Raw genomic sequence first — 13,626 nt, 5'->3', positions numbered from 1 at the left:
TAGCCTGTTACTGCTTTCCGTTACTCCTATTCTGATGCATAGCCTGTCATTGTTTCTACAACTGTTGATACCTTACCTGCAATCCTAATGCTTAGTATAGGATGCTAGTTTACCATCAATGGCCATACATTCGTGTCCGTCTGCCATGCTATACTATCGGGCCGTGATCACTCGGGAGTTGATCACGGATATATACCTATACATAATATATGATACTTGTGGTGACTAAAGACGGGTCGGCTCGTAGGAGTACCCGCGAGTGATTCACGGATTGGGTCCGAAAGGACGTTTGTCCCGACGGCCCTCTGAGTGGATCTTTGTGGCGAAGCGACATGGTAGGTTGAGACCACCTATGAGAGAGGTGGGCCTGGCCCTAGTCGGCGTTCGCGGTTATTTCAAGATAACACGTTTAACGAGATCTTGGTATTTGATCTGAGTCCGGCTACTGGCCTATACGCACTAACCATCTACGCGGGGACAGTTATGGGCACTCGACGTCATGGTATTAGCCGAAGCCTTCGTGACGTCAGCGACTGAGCGGCGCACGCCGGATTGGACTGGAACGCCTACTAGGCTAGGTCTGCTTCCGGCCGCATTCGCAACGTGCATGTGTGCAAAGGGCGATGGGCCCAGACCCCTGCGCCATAGGATTTAGACCGACGTGCTGGCCTCTCTGTTGTGCCTAGGTAGGGTTGTGACGTGTTGATCTTCCGAGGCCCGGCATGACCCAGGAAAGTGTGTCCGGCCAAATGGGATCGAGTGTGTTGGGTTATGTGGTGCACCCCTGCAGGGAAGTTAATCTATTTGAATAGCCGCGATCTTCGGTAACAGGACGACTTGGAGTTGTACCTTGACCTTATGACAACTAGAACCGGATACTTAATAAAACACACCCTTCCAAGTGCCAGATACAACCGGTGATCGCTCTCTAACAGGGCGACGAGGAGAGGATTGTCGGGTAGGATTATGCTATGCGATGTTACTTGGAGGACTTCAGTCTACTCTCTTCTACATGCTGCAAGACGGAGGCTGCCAGAAGCGTAGTCTTCGGAGGACTAGCTATCCCCCTCTTATTCCGGCATTCTGCAGTTCAGTCCTCATATGATATCCTTATTCCATTTGATACCAATGCATACATATGTAGGGTAGCTCGTTGCTTGCGAGTACGTTGGATGAGTACTCACGGTTGCTTTGCTCCCTTTTTTCCCCCTTTCTATACCCGATTGCTGCGACCAGACGTTGGAGCCCAGGAGCCAGACGCCACCGTCGACGACGACTACTACTACTCGGGAGGTGCCTACTACTACGTGCAGCAACGACGACCAGGAGTAGTTTAGGAGGATGCCAGGCAGGAGGCCTGCGCCTCTTTCGATCTGTATCCCAGTTTGTGCTAGCCTTCTTAAGGCAAACTTGTTTAACTTATGTCTGTACTCAGATATTGTTGCTTCAGCTGACTCGTCTATGATCGAGCTCTTGTATTCGAGCCCTCGAGGCCCCTGGCTTGTAATATGATGCTTGTATGACTTATTTTATTTGTAGAGTTGTATTGTGATATCTTCCCGTGAGTCCCTGATCTTGATCGTACACGTTTGCGTGTATGATTAGTGTACGATTGAATCGGGGGCGTCACAGAGACGACCAGGATTCGTGGGGGCGGAGATGGAACGCCGCCTCCGGTGGACAAGGTCGCCCAGCTAGGTACAGGATCTACGCCGCCGCCGTCTTCGACGAGCTAGAGGGATACGGGCACACCATTAGGGCTAGGCTTGGGGATTTTTCAGGCCTCAGCCGCCGCTGCTCGCATTGGAAGGAGGAGGACATGACCGGAAATCGGAAGCAAAATAACTTGAAAATGAGGGACTACTTTGCAAAGAAGAGCGTGTTTACGTGTGTGAACTGGAGCTGGAGAAAGGTGTCGCGCGCGCACACAACCACGTACTACTACGTATACGTACGTGGGCGTCGGTGGGAAAGTGGGACGAACGCCGCTCCACCCACCTAGGCGACGCGGTCCAGGTCTGGTCGTCGACTGGCACACATGCACGCCGCGTCCGCGCCTCCGCGCCGTTGCACGCACCACTTGGCGATCGACCTTGACCTGCAGCACCCAGCACGTGCCGCCGCACCGCTGCGGATTCGATCATCAAACTTGTCTGACGCGATCGCCGGCCGGCACCATCCACGCGCACTCCACCTGTTGTTCACAGGCGTCGATCGACGACTTTGCCTTTGCCGTGGGCGCCGGGGAATAGCATCCCACACCGTGGAAAGATGGAAGCTGGAACTGGAAGACGTGTGCGGTAGGCCGGTAGAGATGCGTGCCGACCCGGCGGCGAGACGGGCCTGCTGCCCCACGCATCACCGGGCCGCGTCGATGCCGGTTGTCTCGCCATGGGTAGGCCTCTCTGTCTCTGTCTGATCCCTGCAACATATTCCGCGGCAGAGGAAACTGAAACTCCATTCCTGGGTCCTTCTGGTTCAGAGAGGATCATGTGACTACTAGTCGATTTTACGCTACTGGCCAACAAGCTACTAGAGTGAAGCAAAACACACGAGCAAACGAGGAGCAGCTGCAAACTTGGCGAAAAAACACATTGATTCTGTAATGATTTCAGCAAAACAGGCTACAAAGTTCGTTCATGGGATACAACGGAAAACCTCCTCAGGCAGCACAGGGGCCCGAGGATTTGATTATAAGTAAGATCTACAGACGCAAACATGTATCGAATCGAAACTTGACAAGACATGAAGATTTGCTAAAATTTTATGGCCGACAGAGAAAATGTAGATGCTTCTCCTGCAAAATGCAAACTATAAATAATGAATGATGGTCAAACCACTTCTTGCTCTTCCTCCGATCCGGCGGGGCGACGAGGTGAACTTAGGCCACGGCGGGCATGTCCTTGAGCCAGCCGTCGAGCGGCTTGCCGATGGAGTAGACGATGAAGCCCATCTCCCTGAGCTTCTCGGCGTCGACCACGTTGCGGCCGTCGAAGACGAAGGCCGGCTTCTGCATGTTGTCGAAGATCTTCTGGTAGTCGAGCTTCTTGAACTCGTCCCACTCGGTGAGGATGCACACGCCGTGGGCGCCCTTGCAGGCCTCGTACGCGTCCCACACCACGCTCACCTGCTTCACCGCCGTGGGGCTGGTCGGCTGCAGGTGCATCGGGTGGTCCCAGTCGAACTTGTTCATGGCCAGGTCCCGCTGGATCTGCTCCTCCGTCACCTGCGGGTCGTAGATGCTCACCTGGGCCTTGTCGCCCACCAGGCCCTTGCACACGTCGATCGCCGGCGTCTCCCGGGTGTCGCCCGTGTCCTTCTTGAACGCGAACCCGAGCACCGCGATCTTCTTGCCGGACACCGTGTTGAACATGGACGACACCACCCGGTTCACGAACCGGCTCTTCTGGTAGTCGTTGATCTTGATCACCTGCTTCCAGTAGTTGGCCACCTCCGGCAGGCCGTTGCACTCGCAGATGTACACCAGGTTCAGGATGTCCTTCTGGAAGCACGACCCGCCGAACCCCACGCTGGCGTTCAGGAACTTGGGCCCGATCCGCGAGTCCTTGCCGATGGCGTACGACACCTCCGACACGTTGGCGCCGGTGGCCTCGCACAGCGCCGACATGGCGTTCACGGACGAGATCCTCTGCGCCAGGAACGCGTTGGCGGCCAGCTTGGAGAGCTCGGCCGACCACAGGTTGGTGGTGATGATGTTCGCCTCGGGCACCCAGTGGGCGTACACCTCCTTGAGGGCCTGGACGGCCTTCTGGCCCCCGGGGGTCTCCCGGCCGCCGATGAGCACCCTGTCGGGCTTGAACAGGTCCTCGATCGCCGTGCCCTCGGCGAGGAACTCCGGGTTGGACAGGATCTGGTAGTTGATGCCCTTGCTGTTGTGGGTCAGGATCTTCTCGATGGCCTCGGCGGTCTTGACAGGCACGGTGGACTTCTCGACGACGATCTTGTCCGACTTGGACACGTCGGCGATCATCCGGGCGGCGCTCTCCCAGTAGGTGAGGTCGGCGGCCTTGCCGGCTCCCAGGCCGCGGGTCTTGGTGGGGGTGTTCACGGACACAAAGATGATGTCGGCCTCGGCGACATGCTTCTCAACATCAGTGCTGAAGAAGAGGTTCTTGCCCCTGCAGGCCTTGACAACGTCGTCGAGGCCGGGCTCGTAGATGGGGAGGGTGTCGCTGTTCCAGGCGTCAATGCGGGGCTTGGAGATGTCGACGACAACAACCTCGATCGCCGGGCACTTGATGGCAATGACGGCCATGGTTGGGCCGCCGACGTAGCCAGCTCCGATGCAGCAGATCTTCACCATCTTGGCTGCTTACAACCTGCGATGACAGCAAAGAATCGTCTTCAGAGGACTGAAAAACAGAGCATCGACAGCCCTTATCAGTTATCACACATCTCAGAGATGAAAAACTGAAGCAATGGAGATTCAGATCTAAGAAAGACAGTAAGTCACAGAAATGCTCTCAGAGTTAAAACTACAGATATGTTATAAGAAATCTTCTACCCAATTAATTCAGCAAACAAGCATGAGATGCTAGCAACATCACAGCATGATCTAATTTGAGGGTAAAAAAACGCTGCGCCTACTTCTGCAGACTGCATACGAGGAGCATGACAGACTGAACGGAGATCACACCAATCATCCGATCCACCGGCAGCTTCAACACACAGCAGGCCAAACGAAAATCACAGCACGGGGCACCTACTATCCAAACCACTAACTAAATTAAGACAATGAATCTCAAACCAACCACCGGCCAGATCTGAAGGCAGCAAGCATCTTCAGAGAAGCCGAGAAAAGAACAGCATCCACAGCATGGAAGCCACTCTCCTCGCAAAGATCAGGCACCAAACCACAGGCCAAACCTAACCAGATCAGGGAGGAAGACGCTCACCAGATCTCAGGAACTCGGGGAAGATCTCGAGAGGAGGGGCGCGCACTGCTGGAGGAAGGAAAGCAAGGGAGGCGACTTCTTGGTGTATGCAGAGAAGCTGCTGCTGCCCACGGGTTGTATGCAGAGAGGAGGCTGCAACTCCTTATATACCCCGTTGCCCGAGGCCACCAGGTTGGATCTACCCCTTTGCTCGCTGTGGAAAATTAACCGTGTGGAGACCGGTCAGAATTCAGAAGCCGGAATAAATTGAGTAGGTGTGTGTGGGCTGGTCTCGCAAGGCAAAGTGCCGCTCTCATGCCACCCATGAGCCCACCAAACTTGCGCTGATAGAAAAGGGTTCAGACGAGACGAGTCCATGACACACCACCAACCTCCTCACTCTAACCAATCAGAAAAAAAGAAAAGAAAAATGCCACGCTGTTATGGAATAATTAATTAGTGTGTGATCAGATCTGAAGGTTCCGGACCCCTTTTTTCTCATTCTTATCTCTGAAGTTCAGTGTATGCATACAAAATAAATACAGAGGAAGTGGCTGTGTACTCGTATCCCATGAACCAAGGACATGAATAGCGTGGAAGAATAATTGGGGGCAAGCACATGGACTATTTTAATCGATGGTCAACTATGACAGCAGCAGAGTAATTTTGAGGACAAAATCACCTTAGGATGCTGAAGTTACAGTGCTGCCTTGCTGTGTCCAACCAATGGGAGCATGCAATGGAAGCCTTCAAAGCCCAGACACGGTCAAAATCAGGAGCCTGATGTTGATGCCGTTGCTTGCCCCAACGACACTCTACTCTCTCAAATCTCACCAATCACCATTAACCACTTGCAGTTCTTTACTGGTTAAAATGCAGTGGCTGAACCTTCCACAGGAAAGCTCCGGCATCCATGGTAGTACTCTCAGATCAAGAGAAAAAGGAGTGCAGCCACGAAAATACAGAATTCTCTATGGTCCTACTCTTAAGTCACTGTCATTTGATTTTTCTTTGACAACAAGTCACTGTCATCTGATTAGTGCAGCTAATAGACTAAGAAAGACTCCTCGTCTTTCTTCTCTCTTGAAGGCATCACTTAGGAAAGATACTGACAGGCAGGGCACTTGTTTACACAGTCCAAGGTCATGGGTTGTCACATGCTTGTAGCTAACAAAGTCAACAAATAGCAGAACTTCCTTTTGTTATGTGACAAATTTCTCAAGTACTACTACAATGCATTATTTCTGCACATCACATGAAAGAAACAAAATAAAGAAAATATATTCAAATCATCAAAATACAAGTCATCTGCGCTCTTATACCAAAAAGAAAAATCATAACACTATGCCAGTTTCTTCAAGATCAAGAAAGTCGTAAGAAAAGCATAACAAAACAAACCATAATGATTAAAGAACCTCCACCAACAACATCAACAACAAAATATAGAGAACCTCTTAGGTCAGAGACATTTTAACAAACACCGGATCTGCATCTCAAACCACCCCCAGTCTCAACCATAATCTAAGCAGCAGATCCACCGACATCGGAGCCGCGAGCCCCCCCACCCGATTCGGTTGGAGGAGCAACTAACGGAAGGAAAAGCTGGTGGTGGTGATCCGCCTTTGAGTGCGGCTCAAGCGAGCAAAGCGAGCGGACGCAATAAACCCCCCTACCGACCACTGTACCGCGAAAGCACCGGAAAATTAGCGACCCGAGCATCCCGAGCACGCAAAGAGGACAGCGACGAGTGCGTTAGTTACCTTCAACCTCGGGCGGCTTTGCTTGATGCGACGGAGGGCGACGCTCGGTTTACCCTCGTCTCTTCTCTATGATCTGGTTTGCTTGGAGGTTTTGTGTGTGTGTGTGTGTGTGTGTGTGTGTGTGTGTGTGTGTGTGTGATGACGAATATACCAAACGGTTACAGAGTACGCCTTTATTTTTCATTTAATTACAGAGTTTTTATCTTCATTCAGGGAAGCGTGTGGTAATTAGTTGCCAAAAATGCAGTGTCAATTAGTGTCAGCCAGGAAAACGTATACGGAGATGGCTCGGCGAGGCCGTTGCGCTGTCGCAATCTGCTCTATGGAGGACCTGAACATGGACCTACGTATCTGTACGTGTCCAAACTCCGTACCGAACTGCGACTGCGCATGGTGAGACTCTGTGCGAGTGCGATCCCACTCGCCTAAACTTTGACCCCCGGCTCCGGCGCGATTGGGGCCGAGAATGGCTGGCCATCTCGTCAAGGTTTGGGACACACACGCTCCTGTCGCGTGGTTTCAGCAAGTCAGTCGCGCTTGGACTGGCCTCCTGATGGTTCGGTTTGGCAGAGTTAGGAGGCTGATGAAAATAACAGCTTTGGTTAGGCCAGGATGCATGGTGGATGGACGGAAGCAGAGCAGAGGTGAATGGCATGCACCAACGGATTCGCTGCTCGTTCACTCATTTCTTCTCCCTCCCTTTTAGTTTATCTCGTAATGATGGTTATCCCCAGCGCACCCTGTTTCAAAAATGGCCATCTGCATGGCCTGCGTCCGCTTTGTGCACCCTACTAGTACTACGTGCGAGCATGTGGGCAGCCGTGCTCACCTAACTGTTGGGGCCGTGAGAAAATCATTGTTGGCGCCAAAAGCGTAGCTTCTTTTCTCTTTCTTTACCCCCTCGTGCTCCATCGGCAATTAGTTGCACCGACGGAGATGTCGTCCTTCACATATTCTGCTGCTACTGCTGTTTGATCAACGTTGTCTTCCACGCTACCGCTCTTTTAGTTCAGGCATTTATTTATTTTCCCTCGTTTATTTCTCTTTCCCAGCCAAGCATCGTATCATTAACCAATCTTTTGTACTCACGCTACTTGTCCTGACACTGACAGTGAGGGCAATCAGTTGGCCGATCCACGTACGTATAGTATACGTGTGCGCTGTGGGACGGGTGGAAGGTGGAATGCAGTATCGGCACGAGTTTTTCGTTAGAGAGGTCAGCAGAGGCCGCCGTACCACGTAGAGACAGACGGACGGGCAGGCCACCGGGCGGAAGCTGGAGGCGACGGTGGCAGCGGTAACATGGGGCGGGGCGGGGCGGGCTGCGGGAATCTTCCCATGCCGAACGGGATTTGACTTTTTCCGACGTCGACGTGCGTGCCTGCTGGGTTACGAGCGACTCCACACGTCTTCCTTGCCGTTCTGTATGCAGTACGCGGTTGCGTTGCACCTTCCCTCGCTCGCGTGGGGTGCGCACCGACTGGCCGACACCACCGCCGACTGTGCGACCATGCTGCAATCGGGACAGCCGCGTCGCCCGGCAGCCCGGCACCATGTTTTTTCTTTTCCAATTGTTCAATCGGAAAGAGTAGACTCCAGTTGGCAAACTATGTTTTCCAATGAGAACAATTCCATTTTAACTTGCTTTCTCGAATGAAAAACAGTTTCGTTTTATAAATCAGATAGCCCTTTTTTTTCTCTTCTTATCAGCCAAAATAAACATGTCGAAATATTAGAGCATCTCTAGCCAAAGCCTCAAAAGGACTTGGGGGCATCTCCAAAGCGAACTCTCAAACCACTTGCAACCGTTAAGACTGCATGGCTTGCAACCGTTAAGACTGCATGGTTTCGACGTGTTGAGCCATGCATCCAACGTCGGTCTATATCGGTCCGCCGAGCGATCCGGACGTACATTTTCCAGCGAACACGAGACAAGGGGGGGGGGGGGTGCTTTGCAGGAGTTTGGACAGCGCCCACGCAGGGCTCCGACACCCCCGGCCCACCCAAAACCGCTCTCAGACCCCGCGCATCCTCACATTTTCTCTCCTTTCGTCTTTCTCTTTTGACTTCGCTACCACTCCACGACCCCCGCCGCCACGCCCCATCCCTGCCGGAACTCGGTGAGTGTGTCACCTCCAACAATACACCCGGGCTCCACGCCGCTTTTCCTCCGCCGCCGCTCCACACCTCTCCTCTGATTACTGCGTAGGTACCATTGACTCCTATCATGCTCACCATGCCGGGCAACTGCTCGGTGAATTGCCCGAGCTAAATACTTTTGTCCCTTCTTATTTGAAGCAATGGATTCGGATATGGAATACATATACGAGCACTATGTTGAGTTGTCTGACGGCTCCTCCGACGAGGAGGACTACACAGATGAGACGGTGATGGTGCATCTGGTCCTTTGATGACTACTTCATCTTGAATGATTGGCTGATGAGTAGGGGATTAATAGGCTAATCGACAAGTTAATCGGCCATTTAATCAATTAATCAGACAATTTATCGGTTTATCCGCTACTCGGTGACCCTACGAGTAGGGATTAATCGGCAAGTTAACTGGTTAATCGGACGAATTCTTGAACAGGGATCTTGAATAAAGATGTTGTGGGAAGGATTGGGTTCTCTGGTTACCAGAAGTGCACGGCCACACTACTGGTGCTTGCATGTGGCACGACCACTGATTCGTGGGATGAGTACCTACAGATGTCCGAGAGCACATGCGAAGATGCCATGGCGATGTTTACAACTGCCATGATCATGGTGTTTCGACCTTAGTACCTGTGAGAACCAATTGTGGCAGGCAACGAGAGGCTCTTGGCAATCTCGGGAGCAAGAGGGTGGCCAGGTTTGTTCGGATCACACTGTATGCATTGGAAATAGAAGAACTGTCCAAAAACTTTACAATGGCAATACCAGGGTCATGTTAAGAAGCCCACCATCATTCTTGAAGTAGTTGCAGCACGGGACCTTTGAATTTGGCATGCTTTCTTTGGCATACCCGAGTCTCACAGTGACATCAATGTGTTGTAGCGATCACCATTGTTTGCTAGGTTGACTGAAGGAAAAGCTCATCCTTGCCACTATACTATCAATGGGCATGAATACAACATGGGCTACTATCTGGTTGACGGTATTGATTACTTCCTTTGGTGACCGGGAAATGGACCAGAAAGGATTCTCGCCTATTTCCCCCGAGGTGACCTTGAGTTATCGAACCCACGGGAGGAAGGCCCCCTTGAAGCTATGGTCTCAAGCAAGCTTTTGTTAAAAAACAATTCCAGCTTTTGACTGGATCAAAATCGAGCAAACTGAAGGAGCACACTTATAATATGCGCGGACTTGCAACTACAATGCACTTTTAACTAAAACAAAACACAAATATAACAACACATTAGGGGATATTTAAGGAGGCGAAAGGGGGATTCAAACATCAAGATAGGGGTGGTAATCCATCTCTTGGGTGAAGTCCTCCCTGAACCGACACTCTTAAAACCACTTAAAATTGTCTTTAACATATTATTGACAAAATGCTGGCCTATCCCAATACTAAGGACACGTGACACATATCTATGAGGAAACTATAAACTATAAAGTGTAATCTTGCATTTTTTTGTCCATATCTTTGACATCATCACGATGATTTTAAAGTCCCGAGATCTCCATTGGAAGCCTCATCATCTTTCGTTATGCGCTTGCCTAGCTGCCTTCATCTCCATGCTTGATGATGCCCCTAATGCTTGCCCCTCTTGTCCTACCAAGTCCTCACCTCGTTAATACAAAAACATCGGATCTAGGCAGGGCCAAATTCTCATGAACATTACAAGAAAATTTTATAAATGGAAGTACATGATAATTGAGTTGACCTGTTCCGCTATGCAAGCTGTTGTGACAGAATCTTATATTTGTAGAATTTAAACATCCGTAACTACGGGGGCTAACGGTAGTCCTCATCATAGGAATTGGTTGGAGCTTACAGTTATGATATTTGGATCAATAACGTTTGTAAGCACACCACAACATGATTAATGTGACAACTACTTTTTTCTTTCTCAATTTCACAACGATAGACACCAAAACATACTATCATGATCAGGGCTAAGGTAGTCAGAATCATGATTCTACGACTTTACAATCCAAACTAACCACTCTGATTCTACGATTTTGGTTAGTAGAATCTTCATTTCTATGACACTGATACTTAAGAGTCTACAATTTGCGATCCTATGATTGGAGGTTCAATCCGATGTTGACTACCTTGGTTGGGCCAATTCATATTCTACACCCGTTCCAACTAATTGTCGTGCAAACATGCACTCCCTTGTGTTTTTGAGCCGTTTGCTTGTGTTTAGTTTTATCCTTTACTTTCATTCATCTTCCCTTTATTGTTTTCTCCTCTCATCTTTTAGACTAATTTCTTACATTTTGTTTTCTGTACCTTGTTTTATGGACTAATGCTTGGAAATTCCCTTTTTCAAATTATATGGACACACATTCAAACATGCACAATTTTTTCTTAAAATATATGGACACTTTTCTAAAACAGATGAACATATCTTTTGCTACGTGAATATATTTTGTATGCGGCAATATTTTAAAACAATGCATGAACATTTTTTGTATATATATAATTACATATTGAGTTACACGAAATTATTATTTTTGCAATATTTTTTTGTATTAACATACTTAACAATTTTTTGAACTATACATATTTCCAAATATGAAAATATTGTGAAGTTATTGGGTCATGCTAGTGGCCGATCCACACAGGAAGCGTAAGGCATTTACAAGTAATTTTCTACATAAGGTGTTGATTGGGAGTATGAACATTCTTTATCTCACTTCTAGCGAGACGAATGCTTGCCTCGCATCAAGGGAAGCCTCTGGTGGGCAGGCCCAAATTTGTCTGATTTGTTCTTTTTTCAACTTTTATAACCTTTTTACTTTCATTTATAGTATTTCAAGATATTCTGTGTCAAAGATTAACAATTTATTTAATTTTTAAAAACGTCCTCTCCATTAAAATAATGTTCATCACGTGTCAGAACTTGTTCTTGCAAATTTGAAAATTGTTCATTCAATTGAAGAAAAATGTTCACACATTTAAGAATATGTTAATGAGATTTTTTTAAATGTTCATGAAATTTTAAAATTTGTTCAGGTAATTTGTAAAAAAAGGTTGTACCATTTGACGAAGAAATACCTACAGGTAGGCTCATGAATATGTATGATGCAGCCAAAGACCCATGCCCGTGAAAATTACAGCCCAAGAGATCACCAAACTAGGGAGTCCTTCACCAGCGGGCAAAGTAAAAAATTGTTCATGATATTGTTCACGCGATCAAAAATATGTCCATGGCATTTTAAACAATGTTTAAACAATCTAAAATTTGTCCACGTAATTTTGAAAAATGTTTCATACTATTCAAAAGAATAGTCATAATAAAATTGTTCATAACACTTGAAAATGTCATCACATTTAAAGAAAATGATCATATTTTACAAAAAAAGTTGAATATATGTGTTGAAAATGTTTGCCATGTTTTTGGAAGGAGAGAGCTTCGAGGGTCTCCGAGGTATCTAGCCTTGCAAAAAGGAGAGCAGACATGCCCAAGTATTCACCATTGATATCTCGTGTGACCACTACAACATTACATGTGCTACTATTCTTCGCAACTCCAACATCTCCGTTAATCTTAAGAAACCACATAGGTCGCTATCCATCGAGGATGTGTCATCGTCGCCCGCTGTGGGTAGTTAGGAGCCTTATAAGCCACAGTCATCTCCCAATCAACAAGGAAGCGATCAGCGAAGCTCTTCACTGACAATGGACTATGGATAATGTCCTCATGCATCACCTTCCTTCGATGGTGCCATATTGCTCAAAAGAAGGACTAGAACTCTAATGAGTTCATCATGTTACAAATGGTCAAATAGAGCAAATAGCCAATCCCGAGCGTGCGGTTCCTGCATGGAGTACGGTAACACCATAACTTTATCATCGAAGAGCTCCCATACACACTTTGACATAGTGCACTCTAAGAACAAATACCTTTAATAGTGAGAATGTCCGCATATTTTTTCCCTTATTCTCTGGTGCATGTTCCTGTGCGCTAGCACACCAACAGTTGGGAGTGAGTGTGTAGCTAGACACCACAAGAACACATGAACTTCTGAAGGGACCAATATCTTCTAGTGCAAGCACGAGTTTTTCTCCACTTGTTTCATGCCAAAGCTCGTCACCCAGCCTTGTAGACAAGCCTGCCTTTTCTCCTGTGTGATGTGGTAGGCTAATTGTACTGAGAAAATATCACGTTTGTCAAAGTACCACGCCCAGAAGTCATGTTGCCTTCATATGGGGAGTGGGATTTTCTAAATAACCTCAATGTCCATCGGGATAAAGTGCTCTTCCAACTTTTGTTTTTCTTATGACACGGTCTTACTATCAATGAAAGAATTTTCTTTAGCGGGCGGTGCATCCAAAAGCTATGGAAGCGGCAATGGGAGAGGTGCATGGGACGAACAATGGATACCAATGGATGGATCTCTTACACCTATCGCTTGTCATTTTGAAGCTTCCTAAAACCGGTGCAAAAGAAAAGCCTACATGGGCGGGCCCATCTAATAGCCCGACCCTCCCAATGTGGGTGCTTGTTAGGAAACACCAATCGCAAATGCTTAGATTGCTTACAGAAACCGCTAACCATAACGCTCGCCCGTTGTATGCTTCTCGTGGGCCGACCCGTTACTGGTTTCCGCAAACACCCATGGAAACGGGTGGGGGCCATGGTTGGAACCTACCATAGTTTTTTTTCTGTTCATTCCTTGTTATCTACTAGTTTTCTGGTTTTCTCTTGGTTTTTCATTCTTTTTTCGTTAGTTTTTTCATTTTATTTTAAAATTAATGAAAATTTTATAAACTTGTAATGATTTTCAAATCCATGAATATTTTATAAATTCGTGAAT

At 48.1% G+C, this 13,626-nt stretch overlaps 1 protein-coding gene across 1 annotated transcript; it reads right to left on the bottom strand.

Moving 5' to 3' along the window:
* Positions 1–2,578: 2,578 nt before the first annotated feature.
* Positions 2,579–5,060, bottom strand: LOC119303200 (UDP-glucose 6-dehydrogenase 4-like). The gene is made up of 2 exons (XM_037580304.1): positions 4,917–5,060; positions 2,579–4,340 (listed from the first exon to the last, which is right to left on the bottom strand). Exon 2 carries the CDS (start codon positions 4,322–4,324, stop codon positions 2,882–2,884), a length of 1,443 nt encoding a protein of 480 aa, XP_037436201.1. The 5' UTR covers positions 4,325–4,340; positions 4,917–5,060; the 3' UTR covers positions 2,579–2,881.
* Positions 5,061–13,626: the final 8,566 nt, after the last annotated feature.

The sequence above is a fragment of the Triticum dicoccoides genome, chromosome 5A, assembly GCF_002162155.2.
Source record: "Triticum dicoccoides isolate Atlit2015 ecotype Zavitan chromosome 5A, WEW_v2.0, whole genome shotgun sequence".
NCBI lineage: Eukaryota > Viridiplantae > Streptophyta > Magnoliopsida > Poales > Poaceae > Triticum > Triticum dicoccoides.
This window is presented reverse-complemented; position numbering and strand designations above follow the sequence as displayed.

What these genes read in the sequence shown, in the direction of transcription:
- LOC119303200 (XM_037580304.1), bottom strand. Translation starts at nt 4,324, where the DNA reads ATGGTGAAGATCTGCTGCATCGGAGCTGGCTACGTCGGCGGCCCAACC.